Below are 19,116 nucleotides of genomic sequence, written 5' to 3'. Positions count from 1 at the left end.
TGGGGGTCAAATTGGAGCTGCAGCTGCCAGCCTACACCAGAGCCACAGCAACGCCAGATTCAAGCCTCATCTGTGACCTATGCCCAGCTCACGGCAAGACTGGCTCCTTAACCCACTGAGCGAGGCCAGTGATCGAATCCAAATCGTCATGGACACGATGTCGGATTCTTAACCTGCTGAGTCACAATGGCAACTCCAGGTGACACATTTCTATATATGTTAATACACAGACACAGACACAAACACACAAGTACAAGTAAAACTGGGAAAATCTGAATAAGATCAGCAGATGGTATCGTCAATGTCTTGGTTGTGAAAATTATACTATCGTTTTTCCAAATGTTATCATTGGAGGAAACTGGCCAAGTCTCTGCCTCGTTTCTTATAACAATATGTGCACACACCATAATCTCATTACAAATTTCAGTAGCCAGCCCTCAATATGTCTTTAATATGGGGAGAAAGGATATATGTATTAAGAAGATAAATAATAAAAAATACTAATACTTAGTAAATGTTAACTCCGTAACAGGTACTGTGCGGAGCATTTTACGGGCAAGGTTTTAATCCACACAGCACTCCATGAGGTGGCAGTGGTTGTCGTCGTTGTTTCTGCATTAGATGAGGAAACCGGGGCTGGGAGAGCTTAAGTGGTTCCTCCCAGGGCACAGAGTCAGAAAGCATTAGGGTCGGAACGAACCCAGGTCTGGAGCCCACCGCACTATAAAAAGAAGGCGGACAAGAATGCTATTTTTCTGGAAGGAGAAATCACCGTTAGGGATGGGGAAAGGGTTCCAGGGGAAGTGCAATTTGAAGGACTCTGCACCTTGGTCTTCAAGGACCAGGTAAGCTGAGCTAGGAACAAGCCAAGTGAGGGCACTCTAGACAAGAAGATGGAAAAAAACCCACAAAAACCAAAAAACACCCTGTCTGAGAAAATGCTTTGTTTTCCAGATAAGGAACCCAGTGTGTAAGTCTGCTTTGCCTCTCAGAGGTAGAGAGAAGCAATACTGTGGAAGGTCTTAAATGCTATGGGGATGTGGTAAAATCTTCCTGGATCTAGGGTAGCAATTTGTGAGAGCTGATGAGACACTGAAAAGGCCAAGATTGTATGTGAATCACCAGTGTTCGCAAGGGAAGCCAAGTGCAAGGTATGGATGGTTTAGCACAAATCAATCCATTTCTGGGGCCAGAAGAGCAATGGGCAGCAATTTCTAGTGAAAAGTTGGGATGAGAAGGGAACCAAAGAATGTTCTTACGACAGCGAAGCCCAGAAAGTCATGAGACCAATGATTATTAAGATCATACCTGACCATCCCTGGAATTTAATCTAGTACGGGATGGCTACTTACTCATTCACTCATCAAATGCCTATTATGTGACCAGTACTATCCCAAGAACCTGGAACATGTCAGTGAACAAAACAGTGACCAGGAGTTCCTGTCGTGGTTCAGTGGTTAACGAATCCGACTAGGAACCATGAGGTTGCAGGTTTGATCCCTGCCCTTGCTCAGTGAGTTAACGATCCGGCGTTGCCGTGACGTGAGCTGTGCTGTAGGTCACAGACGCAGCTCGGATCCCATGTTGCTGTGGCTCTGTCATAGGCAGGTGGCTACAGCTCTGATTAGACCCCTAGCCTGGGAACTTCCATATGCTGTGGGAGCGGCCCTAGAAAAGGCAAAAAAAAAAAAAAAAAAAAACAGTGACCAAACTCCCTACCTTCATGGAGCTCACCTTCTATTAGTACTGATTCCTGATGAGGAAGATTCTTAACTATCAGAACCTAAGAATACATTTCCATATTGTACACTTGTCAGTCCATAATCCCAAAGATAAATGCAAATCTCTCTGGGGTGAAGCTGGGCAGCGATGCAGAAGGACAGACACAGCACTTCGGATTTAAGAGTGAAGATGATCCTCCCCCCGGGTGGTTACAGGGAAACTTAAGATGGGCAGACTGGCAGGCCTCACCTCTGAGCTGGATCAAGAAAGAGAGATCAGAACCAAGACGAAGGATTGGCGGTGTGACCCTTGAAGACGATTCAAGTTACCCTGGGGTACCCTCTCTGTTTTCCATTCCCAAACTGGGATTAATTTAGGAATCTTCCATAAGCGTTGAGAAACTGGGGGCTTTCCAATCTCAGCCTGGGTAAGTACTATTTCAAGACAAATCAGAACAAGATGGCCTTGCCTTGCTAAGAGTAGGAAAGGAAGAGAGGAAGTAAGGACTCCTGGAGACAGTTTAGGCTACATGCTAGCCTTGTTCTTATAATGCAGAACTAGAGGTAGGGAATTTTGCTCAGAAGGCTAAAAGCAATATACAATGAAGAGAAAATCCTAAAAGATAAGATGCGGGTCACTGTCTCCACTGCGGGCACCTGAAAGGTAAGTGAATCAGGCAAGAGTGGGCAAACTTACTAATATTACCCCTAACCAAGAATTTTTAACCACTTCAAATTTTAAGTTCCCAGGAGCCTCAGATGTCTGAGAAGAAATATTTTGAATGTCTTTTGACTTAAAATGGAAAGACTCAACCATCTTTTTTTTTAAGCAATAGTATAAAAAGTTTGATTTCGTTCTCAAACTAATGCTTTGGTATCACATTTGCAATGATATTTAGCCAAATAAGTGTGGCTCTATTCTATACGTGTGTAAGAAACACAGACATCTCCTCCAGTTAGACAGTAATTTTTGCACAGGTGAAAGAATCTGTACTCGCTATGCCACTATCCCTGTGGCAAATTTCTCCTGCTTTAGTCAAGAGTCCATACATGCCACAGACACAGAGATCCTATTTCTAACCTGGGGTTGCACAGAACTATTCTTGAATATACAGCTTCTACTCATGCTGTCCCTTGAGTGAGAGAGAGGTCAGCTCTGCTACTGAGAACAGCAAAGTTGAGAAGTGGTCCCCCTACCTGCAGAATGCAAACTTTCTAAAGAGTCATGTTCACAGGCCTGAGGTCATTGCCTTGGTCATCCCACAAGGCACAGGCTGCACCTGGAGCTGATAGCTGGTGAGGCAGGTGTGCATCCATGAAGGTGGGTGTGTAAGCAAGAGTCCCCTAAGAACTTTGCTAAGGAGTGTGCACAAGACAGATGGGCTTGGGCCCAGAGATGGCCCCTTCTTTCACTGCATCACCAGGAAACCGGTGAGCTTGGGGTCCCCAGGACATGTCACCTCAGGATTCAGTTTAGGGCACAAGCTGAAGGTGCTTCCTTCAGCACCTCTCAACTTTGGGCCATTGAGGGAACTAGGAACTGCCTCCCACCATGGAGGGTCTAAAACTAACATTGTCAATAGCCCCCCTCCCCTCCCCTCCCCTCTTTTGGGGGGCCACTTTGCCCCCCTCTTTCTCACCCCTGCGCCCTTCCCACCCCCATGACTCTTAATAATTAATTTGTCCCATAAAATGCCATGGACAAAGAGCATTGTATGAGTCGAAAAGGACATGCTGTGCTCATTGCCTTAGAAAAATTAACATTCTAACTTAATTTTGTGGTATTATTTGGACAAACCACCTCCATAAACTTAATCGTGGGCATGAATCTGTGGTCATTGGTGTGTTCAACAACCAGATAGGATAAAGCTGCTTCTCCTGCAGAAAAGGAAAGCATAAATGTGGCCTTTGTATGGCTAATTTGGCCTGTGAAACAACAATTTGCTCAGGAAAAAGCTACTTCAGATCTGGCGATCTTTTGATTGGCTATTTTATAACCAGGTCTTAATAAATCAATGAATTAAAAAGTTTTGCTTTCTCATCAGAGGAAGTTCAATAACTTTGAATGCATTTGGGAATATTTAATTTAATATTCCACATAAATGAATAAGTTTAATTAATATTTAATTTTTGGAGAATAGTCTTCTATAGAAACAATACTAGGTTTCTATGACAAAGGTGGGAGAAGGGAGGACAGAGGCAGAGTAAAAATAGTTGATAAAAAACTTTTCTTGAGTACTTATTTACAAAAATCAAATATTGGCCATAGGACAATGTCCATTCAAAGTTCATTTGGAACCCTTTAAAATGCTAAATATAATAAATTCATATGTCAAACACAGCATCCTTTGTACATTAATTATTCCCATTAATTCAAGTCCATCTCTTTCAAATATATCCCCAAATCAGTAATAGGGTAAAACATTTTTTTCACTTCATGCAGTGTTTTCTTAGCCCCTGATACTTTGTGATCTAAGAAAAATAAAACAAGCGTTCATTTAAAAATCTACTTTGATTTTTGAGCACAGCAAAACCTACTTTTTTCTACTTTCTGCAGCATCATTAAATGAATTCTGCAAATCTTTGAGACACACCAAAATCTTTCATTTGTCCTATGAATTCTCATGAAAGCCAGCAGTTGACCAATTTTCAAAGTGTCCCCCCAAATTACTAAAAAGAATACCCTGTTTTGTTTCTTTTTTTTTTTAAACTACACCCGAAACACTTACTTGAAAAACTTTCTGAATAGTGACATTGCCTGGTAAAACACATGCGGTAGACAAAATATCAGATTTCTTTTTCCAGCTGTCCAGAATCCCATTAGTGCCTCTTATTTCTATCTGTCTTTTGCTATAATTAGGATGGCTCAGAGCTTATCTGGGCCTTTTTTCAAAACCAGATTTCCTTCCCAGCAGCAGCCCCTGTCATTCACAAGTTCCCTGATGGTACTGGGAGAATGATTTTGATGTACGTTGTGGTACAGCAACTATCAATGTGAAGAGAAGGGAAACACACACACACACATTTTAGCTTGTAATTTTTAAAAAGAGGAGTCTTACCTGAGGCTGATCACTCCTTTCTGGAACCAGGCTTGTTTCATATACATTTTTAATCCACACTCCTTCTCCCCAGAAGTCCAAGCTCCCTTTGCTGGGGAGCAAGCCTGGTGGAGTCTGGAGGGTTTCTGCTCCTTGCTCTGCTTGGGCTGGAACAGCACAGCCTCCTGCAGGCAGCTGGGAATTCAGATCAGTAGCTTCTGCTCTGGCGTGGGAACTCGCTCTTTGATCACTTGGGGTGCAGGGGTGCTTCACAGGTCCCTTGGGACAGAGGCGATTAAGGGAGGCTTCTGCAGCCCTTTCGTCCAAGTTGGGGTTCAGCTTCCTGGCTCTTCCCTTAACTCCTGGTGGCCTGGCCCTGGCAGGTTTCTCTGTGCTCCTCCTGCTCAAGGAGTCCTTTCCTGCTGCTCTTTCCTCAGCTGCGCTCTCCCAACACTGGTTCATCCCTGATTTTCTAAACTCACCAGACAAGCACTTCCCCTTTCTCCCTGTCACAGCTTTATCCATGGTTAGCAGATTGTCACTGGCGAATCCCTCTCCTGCCTGGCTGTCTCTGGTTTCTCCTGGAATTCCTGAATAACCATTTTCAGCAGCCTCTGAAGCAGCGGGTGCATTAGATCTTTCCTGGTCTGTCACCATAGACGTCCCATCCCGGTGAGGTCCCAGCATCAGGGTCATCCCTGTTTGCTGGGATGAGGCACAGCCCGTGGAGGCAAGGCTGCTCCTCACCCCCACTTCTTGGGGTGGTGAGTGATGACCACGGAGGCCAGTGGTGGCATCCATAGGCCCCGTGTCATCTGACACCAGAGGCCCACAACCCATTTCACTGAGGAAACGCTCACACCCACCCAGGCCACACTCATGGAATTCCATCTCTTCGTCATCGCTTTCTAATAAAAAAACATGCCCAGTCCCCTGCAGGTTCCTTTGCCAAACTGCATTAGAGTAATCTGTCATAACGTCGGAACATTCCAGATACTCCAGGTCATCGTCTGAAAACTCCTCAGTGTAGGTTAGGGTTATCTCTGGGCAAAGTTCATAATCACTGTCAGAGTCTATGCTGGAAGCCGGTGGGCTGATGGGCTTGTTGACCGTGGACCTGTCACCTGGGGAAGTGGATGAGGCTGCCTCCGTCAGCGGTAGGCTAAAGCTGATATACTTCTGTACTTTGGGATTGTGGTGGCTAGAGTTTAAGTCTTCCTCATTAGGGCCATTACACTCTAAGGCACCCTCCATTAACCTGGACACTCTGGAATGCACGATCCTGTGGCAAAACCCACCTTCTTTACTGGGAATATTACTTGAATTAGGAAAAAGCAACCCATCTGCAGTTTCCTCTCTGTGATTTGGATCACAAGCCTCTTCAGTTTGCCTTGTGTCTTTAACGTCCGAGAGATTTTCAGAACTGGATACATCAAGGTCATTATTGGCCAATAACTGAAGTGAACATGGCCCATCGAATTGGGAGGAAGGGGAATCAGCTGATGTGGGAGGACCAGAGGCAATACGTTCTTCTTCCCTATAAGGATGTTCTTTCTCATCAATTTGACTTGTGTTTTCCTGCTCATATGTCTCCATTTCACGGTTCCAACCCGCATCCCCCTCATCTTTTGGGCTAGGAGAGAGTTGTAGGTTCTCTGACGAGCACTCAACTTCAATGGAAGCAGAACAGCAGATCATCCCAAAACAGTTTTTAGCAGAGATTTGATAAACAGCAGTGTCCTCTGGGGTACAGCTAGGATGAAGAGAAGATACAGGTAAGTTTGCCACCTTTGGCCGTGCATGCCTACATTTCTTGCATCATGGCACACACAGAAAGTGACCGTGGTTTTACTGCACATTCAAGGAGATATGTGGTCTCCAGGAAGGGGTTTGTGGTCAGAGGCAAGAGGCTGGGATATTCAGCATTTTCCCTGAAGACTTTCCACCATCCTACCCCAGAGTGAAAATGCTAAGAATTACTTAGATGAATGGGGAAACGATTCATATTCTAGTTTCTTCCTCTCTCCTTTTAAGTCATGTTTATGAGTTTGAAAAAGCATACCTTTTTGGAGTGAGATTTTTTCACAAATAACTCAAGTATTCTAACTCCTGTAGTGGAACAGTATCAACAGTAACTCTATTTTAAAGACCATGTTAAGAAGGCATGGTTCTTGCCAGGAGGCTGTAAACATATCATAATGTGTGTATGAAGAATAGTGCTGTTTCCTCTTGAATTTAATGTGACTATAGAGGTCTAAACCACAGTCATGAACCCCTCTGGTTGGAAACCCACATCCACATGCCATCCTGACTTAAGACCAAGCCAGGTGTTTGGCTGTGGCCAAGCAGGGAAGAAACTGAATCCTGGATCATGCCACGCCTGCTCTCCCTGCTCCAGGAAGGACGGTGCTCTGTAGCCCCTCCCTTTATTGAGTAGAGCCAACTGGAGCCTGGAGTCTGACCTGCCTTGCTAACCTTTACCACTAGGACTCTTCTTCAGGCTCTGAAGTCCCTATAAAAACTCATTATACTTGCTTTATAATTTACACTCTTTTTTATCCCATTTGACCTCATTGTAATGCAACACTCTAATCTCACTCTGTATTTTCCAGTTCAAAAGGCAAGACCTGAGGGTCTGGCTCAGACTTAGAAATGATGCTCAGATCTTTAGTGACTGATGTGTGCAAATGGTGCACAAATATCTAACCTAGGAAGGTCAGTGTTAGAAGCTCACAGTGACAGGACACAGTGTTCCTTATCCTCTTCCTTCCTCACTGGAGGGACCTCTTTGTCTCCTAAGCTCGTATGTGTTCATAAGCCTTCAACTGTTGGGTGTCCACTCACATAGGCCTCATTTTCAGAAATCATAGACTAATTCCAATTTCATTAACACCTCCTTTTTTTGGTAACTCAGTTCCCAAGTAGAACCTACCCAGGGGTGGCTGAGGTTGGCTAAGCCTGACCCACAGCTTATGTCTGGATTTGCCTTGGCCAACAACACAGGGAGACTGAAATTTTGGGCAACTTTCTGGGGGAGACAGTACCTGCTCCTGCCTGTTTCACAAGGTGATTCTGATTTTCAAATAACAAAATCTATGTGAAGGGGCTTTGTAAAGCAGAAACGTGTGGTCACACATACTCTATAAGAATGTGGAAGTGCGGAGTTCCCATCATGGCTCAACAGAAATGAATCTGACTAGCAACCATGAGAACACAGGTTTGATCCCTGGCATCGCTCAGTGGGTTAAGGATCCAGCATTGCTGTGAGCTGTGGGTGTAGGTCACAGATGTGGCTCGGATCCCGAGTTGCTGTGGCTGTGGTGTAGGCTGGCAGCTGCAACTCCTTTTCGACCCCTAGCCTGGGAACCTCCATATGCCGTGGGTGTGGCCCTAAAAAGACAAAACATAATAATAAGAAAGAGAGAAAGAAAGAAAGAAAGAAAGAAAGGAAGAAAGAAAGAAAGAAAGAGGAAGTGCTAAAGTGACAATTATATAATGTAATAGAGGTATTATCTAACACTACTATGGCAGTCTTATTGCAATATAAAGGTACCAAATCAATATATTGTACACCTTCAACTTACACAATGCTGTATTTCAAATATAACTCAATTAAAAAAAAAAAAAAAAAGAATGAGGCAGTGCCAAGACCAGGTTACCTTTGGGTCTCAAGAAATGTGCAGAAGAATCATCAGGGAGCTCCATTCAAAATTCTTGAATCAGAATTTGTTGGGAAAGAGCCTGGGAATCCACTTTTAACGTTCCCAAACACATTCTTTTGCTACAGACTGTTCTTGGCCCACCTTTGGAGCCATCTTCAACCTCATCATTATTAATTAGGCTTAGGTCTCCTCAGTTAAATCTGAAGGAGGCATGGAGAGAAAGTGACTTTTGCCTGAGTTTCCCATTATCCATGTCATTCCCTTCACACCTCTTTCTGGCTAGTCCTTAGTGATGTGGTCTCAGTTAAGAAATTGAAAGGGGCATAAAATAGCACCATGGGCTACTGGAAAATCCCAAGTAATTCTAATCTTCTGATTTATCCAGGCCATAATCCCTCTGCTGGACAAACCGGCTACCCTGAAGATACGATGACTTCTGTGGAAAGAAGAGAAAGAAAGAAAAGAAAACAAGCCCAAGAGGCACAAAGGACCAGGTAAGAATGCAGTAAAGGAGGGAACAAAGATGATTCTCAAGAAATCGAGAAGAGGAGCTCCCTAGGGATTTCCCATCATGGCTCAGCAGTTAACGAACCTGACTAGTAACCATGAGGTTGCAGGTTCGACCCCTGGCCTCGCTCAGTGGGTTAAGGATACAGACTTGCCATGAGCTGTGGGTGTAGGTTGCAGACGCAGCTTAGATTCAGTGTTGCTGTTGGCTGTGGTGCAGGCCGGCGGCTGTAGCTCTGATTTGACCCCTAGCCTGGGAACCTCCACATGCCATGGGTGCAGCCCTAAAAAGACAACAAAAACAAAAACAAAAACAAAAACAAAAAAAAAAAGGAAGAGGAGTTCCCTGGTGGTTTAGTGGTTAAGAATCCAGCATCGCCACTACTGTGGCTCAATATGGCGCAGGTTTGATCCTTGGCCTGGGAACTTTCACATGCTGCATGAGGCCACAAAGAAAAGAAAAAGAAGAAAGAAAACAAAACAATTTTCAAAAATATGGAGAAAATAAATGGATTAAATACATTTAACTTCTAAATGACTAAATGAACAGATGGGGGAATGTTAATAGTAATGTGGGATTTTATGGAACATGTGTTTTAGCTGATATAAGATTTGCAAGTCGTCCTGAGTACACTAAAGAGGAAAAGGAACTGGATTAAGTATAATTAACTTCTAGCTAATGAATTCCTTTGAGAGAGTTACAGTTTGCAGTTGGCATGTCCTAGGTAATTATCTCCAAGCATCCTAATGAGGAAATGGAAAAAATCAGGCAAAGAACCCAGTCTTTGTTGAATACCTCCTCTATTAAACAGTGTGCTAGCTGCTCCCTGTCCGCAAAACTAAGGCTCCAAGGAGACATTTTCCCAAAGTGACAAAGTAAGTGGTGGAGCCAGGATAGGAAACCAGAGCCTCTGACTTCGATGCCTGGTTCTGCATATCCTGTTAGTAAATGAACATTCAGGAGTTCCCATTGTGGCTCGGCGGAAATGAATCTGACTAGTATCCATGAGGATGCGGGTTCGACCCCTGGTCTTGATAAATGGGTCAGGTATCTGGCATTGCCATGAGCTGTGGTGTAGGTCACAGACTCGTCTCGGATCCCACATTTCTGTGGCTGTGGTGTAGGCTGGTGGCTATAGCTCTGATTTGACCCTTAGCCTGGGAACCACCATATGCCACAGGTGCAGCCCTAAAAAGCAAAAAAAAAGAAGAAGAAAAAGAAATAAAATGAACATTCAGAGGGAGATGACAGAGTGTAGAGAGAGATCATGTTTGTAAGTAAAGTGTTTCTGTTCTAAGTTTTCATCTTGATGGATCAACAGACAGTGAGAGTATGTACTAATATGTTGGTTTGAGCTGAAGAAGAATCATGGAGATGGGCAAGAACCCCAAAACGACTAAAATCTACTGGGGAAGAGACTATAAATTTCTCAGAAAAGCTTGTAGGTATTCTGTGCTAAATTGTATGGTGAGGTCTGGAAGGGCAAAGGGAGTTCAAAAAAGCGACTTGAGTGGTAGCCATTGCAATGGTATGAATACAAAAGGTTCAGAATCTTTACAAGATGCTGGCAGAGTGACCTGCATGCCCCATAGTGATTTGACAGGAATGCAAAACCATTCCAGAAGAAATTCCCTGAACAATTAATTGCATTCTCTCCTTGCATACCTTTCCTTTTGGCTGAAGGAAGCTGCAGCCTTCCTTCACCTTGCTGTGAAAATCTTGTCTGAATACTCCAGGTTCTTTCTAAGTTAGTCATATTCATATTAGAGAAAAAGGACCTTAAGTAGATGGAGCTTCTTCTAAGCTTAAATCACCTGGATTGGTCTAAACGAGAAGTTCTCAAACATTTTGGCTGCTGGACCAAACTTTTAAACTCTCAAGGATAACTGACAACTCAAAGAACATTTGTTTATGGGGGTTTATATCCATCAATATTTACCATATTAAAATTAAAACTGAGAAAAATTTAAAACATTTATTTATTCCTTCAAAAATAGCAAAACTTAACCCGCTACATATTTACATAATTAACATATTTGTATGAAAAATACCTATATTTTTCCAAAACAAAGTAAAATTGGAAGAGTGGTATCACTTTATATTTTTTTCATGTATCTTGTGGCTTAATAGAAGACAGCTGGATTTTTGTTATTTGCTTCTGTATTCAATGCAATGCAATACACTGTTTGAGTTGAAGTATATAAAAAAACCTGGCCCCACACAGATATGTAATTGGAAAAGGAAGGATTATTTTAATAATCTTTTCTTATGATTGCAGATAATCTCTTTGATACCACCCAAAAATTCGTTGCAATGTGGAATCTGAAACCATATCAAGGAATTTTTCATATTTGTTATATAAAATCCATTGGTCTGTATTGCATTTTACATGCATCTTTAAACCCATGTATGACTTTGTAACATCATGCATTAGTCCCCTGGAAAAACCTGGCTTGTGAAATCTTACAAATATTATTACAGTTCAATACACAATTTTTTTTTTTTTTTTTTTGGCTTTTTGCTATTTCTTGGGCTGCTCCTGCGGCATATGGAGGTTCCCAGGCTAGGGATCTAATTGGAGCTGCAGCCACCGGCCTACACCAGAGCCACAGCAACGCGGGATCCGAGCCGCATCTGCAACCTACACCACAGCTCACGGCAACGCCGGATCGTTAACCCACTGAGCAAGGGCAGGGACCGAACCCGCAACCTCATGGTTCCTAGTTGGATTCGTTAACAACTGCGCCACGACGGGAACTCCAGTACACAATATTTTTAAGAATCACTGATCTACTGTTCTTCTCAGAACAATTTTGAAGTACTAGAAAACTATCAAGCTTATAATGAAGAATATAAGTTTTCCAAATTTCTAAATTAAGGAAATGATATAAATATTAACTTATCATAATGATATAAAACAATTCTGTGCTAAATTGCATGACAAAAGTAGAAGATGGAGGGCATCAGCAAAAACTGAAATAAATACTTCTGGAAGTTTTCTCCTTTGCAAAAGTAGCAAGAATACTGGCAAAAATTTGTCTGAATCAACTCTTTCAGAATGCTGAAAACTTAGTCGAAGACTATTTATTCAAGGATTTATTCAAGAAAAATGGCTGACTCTCAGTAAGAACAGTGCATTTTTTGCATTTTGACTTGCCCTGGTCCTCTTCTCCATCCCCCAGCTCCATTGTAGTCTTGTGAACCAACAGCCCACAATCACAGCGAAAATCAGCAGCCTGGCAGCCACTGAAAGAGACAGAACAGGGTTGAAGGAACTCCAAAGCCCCATTCCCAGGGAATCACCATTATTTGACCTGTCTGGTGGTTTCCCAAAAGACCCCACTCACAAGACTGTCTCTATGCAACCTGATGCAGAGTTCACCTCTTGTGAACAATACTGTCCCTGACAGCATTTGCAAAAAAAAAAATCAGGGGCAATAGTTTACCATCATGGCTGCTTGCAGCAATGGATAACAGCTGAGACAAACAATAGGCTAACTGAAAAGATGAAAAGGAAAAGCTGAGTCATGACACATCCATGGTGGCACTGAAAAACTCTGACATATTCCTGGGGCTCTAGAAGGCCGTGCACATGCGTATGGCTGAGAGCGTGTCCAGAGCTGTGCTTATGCTCAGGAAAGATCTAAGAAGACAGTAAACTCTCACCTCTAACCAACCTTAAGACTCTACACCAGCAGGAAGTAAAGGCTAAGGCAGAGCTGCCAACTGCCTGCTGAGCGTTGGAGGGAACCCTTAACATGTACACAGAAACTGGGAGCCTCACTGGGTTGAAGCATCTATGGAAATCTCTGTTCAACCATTAGTTGACCACCAAGCTGAGAGAGACTTCAGTGGCCATAAAGAAGAAGAATACAGATTCTAGAGAATTAGTTCAAAAAAGTCACTAAACAAACAAAAAACAACAACAAGCCCTGGGAAGGTGGGGGCAGGGAGAATATCTGGTTTCCAGAGTTGCCACATAATATTTTCACAAAAATATTATGGGCTATGTAAAGAAAGAATAAAGTATAGCCCATACACAGGAAAAAAAAAAAAAAGCAGTCAATAGAAACGGTCCCTTGACATGCTGGATAAAGACTGTAAATTAGCTATTTGAAGATGTTCAAAGAACTAAAGAAAAGTAAGAGGAGTTCCCTTCATGGCTCAGCAGTTAACAAGCCCGACTAGGATCCACGAGGATGCAGGTTCGATCCCTGGCCTCGCTCAGTGGGTTAAGGATCCGACGTTGCCGTGAACCATGGTATAGGCCACAGATGCAGCTTGCAGCTCAGATCCTGAGTTGCTGTGGCTGTGGTGTTGCTGTGGCTGTGGTGTAGGCCAGCAGCTGTAAGTCCGATTAGACCCCTAGCCTGGGAACCTCCATATGCTGCTCATGTGGCCCTAAAATGCAAAAAAAAAAAAAAAAAAAAAAAAAAAAAAAAAAAAAAAAAAATTAAGAGAACAGTGTCTCGATAAAGACATATAAATTATAAATAAGAACCAAATAGAAATTCTGAAGTTGAAAAGTAAAATAAGTGAAATGAAAAATTCAGTAGAGAGCTCAATATCTCAATATTAGATTAAGAGTAGGTAGAATTAAGCGTCCATGAACTAGAAGATGATTAAGTGAAATTATCTAGGCTTAGGAACAGAAAGAAAAAGAATGGATAAAAGTGAACAGAATCTCAGAGTCCCATGGGACACCATCAAGCTTATAACACTTGCATAATGAGAGTCCAAGAAGGAAAGAAGAGAAAGACACAGAGAGAATATCTGAAGAAACTGGAAGTCCCTAGTTCAAGAAGGACTTATAATAGCTTGGGTTTTTTATTAATATAATTGACATATAACATTGTATTAATTTTAGGTATATAAAATAATGATTTGGTATTCATATATGTTGCAAAGTGGTCACCACAATAAGTCTAGTTAATATCCATAACCATACCTAGCTCATGTTTTTCCCTCATGGTGAGAACTTTTAAGGTCTACTCTCTCAGAAACTTGCAAATATACAACACAGTATAATTAACTAGTTACCATGTTGTACATTACATGCTCAGGACTTATTTTATAAATGGAGGTTTGTACCTTTTGAAAAGCTTGGATTTTTATCACTGGCAATAGATACTTTTACTTTTCCTTGAAGTGGCAGGAAAATCTGTCTGTTTTTGAGAATGTCTACCAAATACCCGAGGCTGAGTAACCATTGTTTGTCCATGGTTCTTTCAAGTAAAAACTCCATGAAAAAAAAAATGGTTAGTTCAGCTTGTAACTTAAACAATCATCTAGGTGCTTTTCCTCAAGACCACCTAAATCTCAAGGAAATCCTGCAGAAGTGCTCTGGGCATAGTTCCCACTTTGCTACAAAGGGTAGTAAAAGGGCTTTTTACCGAGTTGTCAGGATTTAATAAAATTAACAATTTTTATTGATGCATCAAAGACACCATTACTAAGATTTTTTTGTCTTTTGGTTAGTTTTGAACTGCTGCTGTATGGCTGTGAGGAATTCTATGACAACCAGGGGAGTCTGGGGCCCCTGTCTTGATTCATACCAAGATACCATCCATTGCTTTTTACCATCAGTGCACATGTCAAGACAGTGAAAAGGGCAAATGTTTCCGTATTTTTTGTGATAGTAGTTTTGACCACTGAAAGGGCTTTACGGATCTCTGGGGGGCCCATGGACCACATTTGAGCACCACCAATTAAAGCGACTCACCAAGGGAAGCTTTAATACACCCTCAGCATTCTCTCAGAGAACCACACCTGCAGAGAAGGGCTGCTGGACGCTGGGAGAGGGGCGCTAACATGGAGGGCTGACTGCTTCACTCAGCATATTTACAGGCTCTCTTAGGCAGATGATTCAATGGCTTTGGGCCTCAATTTCCCTATACCCAAAGAGAAAGAAGACTTTTATCTGGGTTCCACCTCCTAGAGATGCTGATCTGATGCTCAATACATGGGTCTATGTGCCTTAATTTGGGGAGGGAGGGGGATGGTTTCCATCGGTGCTGGGAGGGGAGTGGTGGGGGAGGGGAGTGACACTAATTCAGAAGTTCCTCGGGATCCCACCAGCTTAGAATGGTTTTGTGCCTTGGGAACAAGTGTTGTAAATGTGAGTGAGAACGAAGAGCCCAGGGCAAGTATCCACAAGACAAGTAACCCTATAAAATAAGAATATGAAGACAAGGAGGTTAGGGAGGGAGGGATGATGGGGAGGGAGGGGGATGGTTTCCATCGGTGCTGGGAGGGGAGGGAGGGGGATGGTTTCCATCGGTGCTGGGAGGGGAGTGGTGGGGGAGGGGAGTGACACTAATTCAGAAGTTCCTCGGGATCCCACCAGCTTAGAATGGTTTTGTGCCTTGGGAACAAGTGTTGTAAATGTGAGTGAGAACGAAGAGCCCAGGGCAAGTATCCACAAGACAAGTAACCCTATAAAATAAGAATATGAAGACAAGGAGGTTAGGGAACAGAATGTAACAAGCGCAATAAAAGACATGGAATCATTTTTTTCTTTAGCTACCAGAGCAATAGTCCTATCAAACCCGATACACTTCTAAATCCCACCACTTGTCATCACCATCATCATCAACCCATAAGGGTGTTGTGTTTTCACATGTGTCATTGCCTACATTTATTCATGATTCCAGCGGCACATGAAAACAAGGTACTCCTATGTGGACTGAAAAGTAGCCTACTCCAGCTCTGGGTGCTGCTCCTTTCCCTTTTATCTCCTGACCTCCTTAGAGGTCACTTCGTAGCTCCCTCAAAAGCTCTCCCAACAAGGTTAAAATTGCTGAAACTCAAAATGTGTGATCTGACCAGCTGCCCTGAAGACAAGAGTTCCTAAGTGAAGATGCTGAAACAACTGGCTAGAGGTCGGATTTGGAATCCTCTCTGAAGTTCAGATATGACTCTATTTTATGATGTATTCCATGTTCCAGTGGAAGAAAACAAAATCTGGACACAAGCTGTCTGCCATGGCTCCCTGCTTCCACCCTGAGCCTTGCCCCTGCCCCCCACCCCACCTGCTCCCGCTGCAGCAGAGATGGGGGAGTGCTGGCTCAGTAAATACTTACGTGATGACATCCGTGTCCTCTCCACAGTCAGAGCACCAGGTGAAGGTCATAGTGTTTTCTGACACTAAGTGTATGTATTTTACAACTTGCCTAACTGCTGCTATCCATTTTATTAATTGAATTATTCAGAAAAACTAAAGGAATAAGAAAGCCACGGGTTTTTTTTTATGCCCTAAAGCTGTTTATTATAGAGACAGAGGAATTTCTTGATGTTTTCCACAAGCAGCTAGACACATTTCAAAAGCAAGGAGATTTCTTGTACATGTATGGACGTATTTAGTTATTTATGCCACAAATACCACATGTCCAAATCACACATCTGAAGAGCTGAAAGGGGCCCATGGGCTGTGCTGCTCTGGGGCCTATCTGCTGCCCACTCACTGTGCACCTGTCCCCTGTCCTGCTCTGTGCACAGAGCTGACCTGCAGAAGCCTGCGTCACCCAGGCTCCCTGGACCCCCAGCTTCCTGCTGCATTTGACCAAAGACAAGCAGGAGATGGGAGGGTGGGAAGACAGGGGAAGCCAGCCTCAGATGGCATTTCCAGCAGACTCTGCTGCTCCTATAGCTCCATGTCCCATAGGACAGCCCACCCGGAACAAGTGGCCCCGATGCCTTACTTTGCCTCGGAAGCAGAGGGAATGGTGGCTTCCTGCCAATGCTCACCTCCAGGGGACCTCACTGCCCCTAGTGTGGCTCAGTCACCTGTGCAACCCTGCATTTAATGCTTATAAATGGATTTTGTCTTCCTGGTTAGGCCCTGACTGATATAGAGGTGATTTATTTTACGGGTGTTGGAACTGAGGTCCAAAGAAGACATGACTGTCTTAAGTTACCAGCTTAAAAAAATTACAAGCAATGTCTCCCACATGTAAGGCACTGTGTTAGCTGCCTTAGAGAAGATAAAGATGTTAAATTCCAAGATCCTCTGAGGGCCCCATCCAATAAGGAAAATGAGATGTCTGTACAAGCAACTCCAATACACGACAGTAAGTGCGAAGTGCCATTAAAAATCAGACCAGGAGTTCCCGTCGTATCTCAGTGGTTAACGAACCCAACCAGTAACTATGAGGTTGTAGCTTTGATCCCTGGCCTCTCTCAGTGGGTTAAGGATCCGGCATTGCCATGAGCTGTGGCGTAGGTCACAGATGTGGCTCGGATCCCCTGTGGCTGTGGCTGTGGCCGGTGGCTACAGTTTCAACTGGACCCCTAGCATGGGAACTTCCATATGCTGCAGGTGCGGCCCTAAAAAAACAAACAAACAAACAAAAATCAGACCAACTATAGACATTTGCAGGTGGGAGCGGAGTGGGTACATGATCACGAGGGAAGGTTTCCTGGGAACTTCAAAGCTGAAGCAGGTCTAGGAAATACATGGTAGGGTTTAGGCAGGAAAGATGGTACATGCCTGCAGTTGGGGAGGGGGCTGTCATTTCAGGCAGAAGTAGCCAAAGGTCAGAGGAGGCAAGAGAGCTCCAGGCCCTCGTGGAAAACAACAAACCATGTTGTATGTGGACCCTGAGGCGAGCATGAGCAGAAAGGTGAGACAAAGGCATGACTTACTGTTGAATCAGGGCGCTATAGTGAGTGAGGAGGGACATGATGAATATTTATATTAAACCACAGGCAGAAAGTGGGGCTGAACCAGGCAAATCAGGAGGAAGAGTCACCCATCAGGAGATGGGCAGGGCCCAGATCTTGAAAGATTTTCCATCCCAGACTTTGGTGTTTGGATTTCAGGCTCCAATTCACTGGGAAGCAGATCAGCGAGGTCATTTGGGGAGGAGCAGACAGACCATCCTATAAGATGTTCATCGCTTTTGCACAGGGTACCAGCCTGAGGATGGAGTGCTCCCAAGCTCCTAGGCCTCTGGCTAAGCAGGAACACCCCATTCTCCCATATGTCCTGTGGAATGTACAACTATATACCACATGGGACTTTTAAAAGACAGACAGGAGTTCCCGTTGTGGCGCAGTGGTTAACGAATCCGACTAGGAACCATGAGGTTGCGGGTTCGATCCCTGCCCTTGCTCAGTGGGTTCACGATCCGGCGTTGCCGTGAGCTGTGGTGTAGGTTGCAGACGCGGCTCGGATCCTGCGTTGCTGTGGCTCTGGCGTAGGCCGGTGGCTGCAGCTCCGATTCGACCCCTAGCCTGGGAACCTCCATATGCCGCGGGAGCGGCCCAAGAAATAGCAACAATAACAACAACAACAACAAAGACAAAAGACAAAAGACAAAAAAAAAAAAAAAAAGACAGACAAAAAATTGATGATTATAAGACTTGTTTCTGGGAGTTCCCACCGTGGATCCAAGGAAATGAATCTGACTAGTATCCATGGGGACACAGGTTCGATTCCTGGCCTCGCTCAGTGGATTAAGGATCTGGTGTCGCCGTGAGCTGTGGTGTAGGTCGCAGAAGCAGCTCAGATGTTACATTGCTGTGGTATAGGCCAGCAGCTACAGTTCTGATTTGACCCTTAGCTTGAGGACCTCCATATGCCACAGGTGCAGCCCTTTAAAAAAAAAAAAAAAAAAAAAAAAAAAAAAAAAAAAAAGACTTCCTTCCTTCCCTGGGGGAGCTAACAGTTTTGCCCAGAGATAGAAATTTCAAGTACTAAACAGGGAGCCTTATGTGATTTGCAAACTCCAGCGTCATCAAATTCCAAAAGGCACCGTTGAGGCAGCGGGCGCTCTGGGGGATAGGAGGGAAGAGGTCAGCGTGGCCTGGATCCCAGGGAATGGAGCCAGGAGCATGCAACCTGAGCCCGGGGGAAGGATTAGACTTTGGCTGGTTGGGGAGGTGGAGGGGGGGGCCTTCTGGCAACTGTACCAGAGCTGGAACCAGCAGGTTGAGCACAGGGGACAGCAAAGAAATGAACTGGTGGGAGGAGAAGGCCCTGAAGGACAGGCGCTGTGGGCTGGAAGGCACAGATTCTGCTCAGGAGCACAGCATGGGAGCCAATTGCTGGACACATTCTCCTTTCTCTCTTCACTCATGTGCAACTCTGAGTGGACCAGAGAGGTAGATCGTCAACTTGGTAGGGTGTATAATAGTTAAGGGACTTGGCAGGAAGCCTGCCTGGGTTCACACGCTGCCCACCCACT

General features: G+C 44.0%; 1 protein-coding gene and 2 long non-coding RNA genes across 7 annotated transcripts in view; 2 read left to right on the top strand and 1 right to left on the bottom strand.

The window, feature by feature from the left end:
* The window catches only part of ALPK2 (alpha kinase 2), a 132,834-nt gene that overhangs the window by 78,440 nt on the left and 35,278 nt on the right, over window positions 1-19,116 (bottom strand). For all 4 annotated transcript variants that reach the window (XR_002338854.1, XM_001925970.7, XM_013993295.2 and 1 more), the window contains one exon: window positions 4,781-6,512. Coding sequence is in view for 3 of the 4 variants with exons in the window: in XM_001925970.7 (XP_001926005.5) it covers window positions 4,781-6,512 (1,732 nt within the window). In the remaining variant the exon portion in view is untranslated. The remainder of the gene's footprint in view (window positions 1-4,780; window positions 6,513-19,116) is intronic.
* LOC106509068 overlaps window positions 5,783-19,116 on the top strand; it is a 31,706-nt gene continuing 18,372 nt past the window's right edge. The window contains exons 1-2 of one of the 2 annotated variants that reach the window (XR_002338855.1): window positions 5,783-6,534; window positions 8,807-8,915. This is a non-coding gene — a long non-coding RNA (uncharacterized LOC106509068). The remainder of the gene's footprint in view (window positions 6,535-8,806; window positions 8,916-19,116) is intronic. The other variant, XR_002338856.1, reaches the window with a different exon arrangement.
* On the top strand, window positions 14,653-17,964 carry LOC110256838. Its single transcript, XR_002338857.1, has 2 exons — window positions 14,653-15,125; window positions 15,394-17,964. It is a non-coding gene; the product is annotated as an uncharacterized LOC110256838 (long non-coding RNA).

Source organism: Sus scrofa, chromosome 1 (assembly GCF_000003025.6).
Source record: "Sus scrofa isolate TJ Tabasco breed Duroc chromosome 1, Sscrofa11.1, whole genome shotgun sequence".
In the NCBI taxonomy this organism is placed as follows: domain Eukaryota; kingdom Metazoa; phylum Chordata; class Mammalia; order Artiodactyla; family Suidae; genus Sus; species Sus scrofa.
The sequence above is the reverse complement of the archived record's forward strand: the minus strand, read 5'-3'. Positions and strand labels throughout refer to the sequence as shown.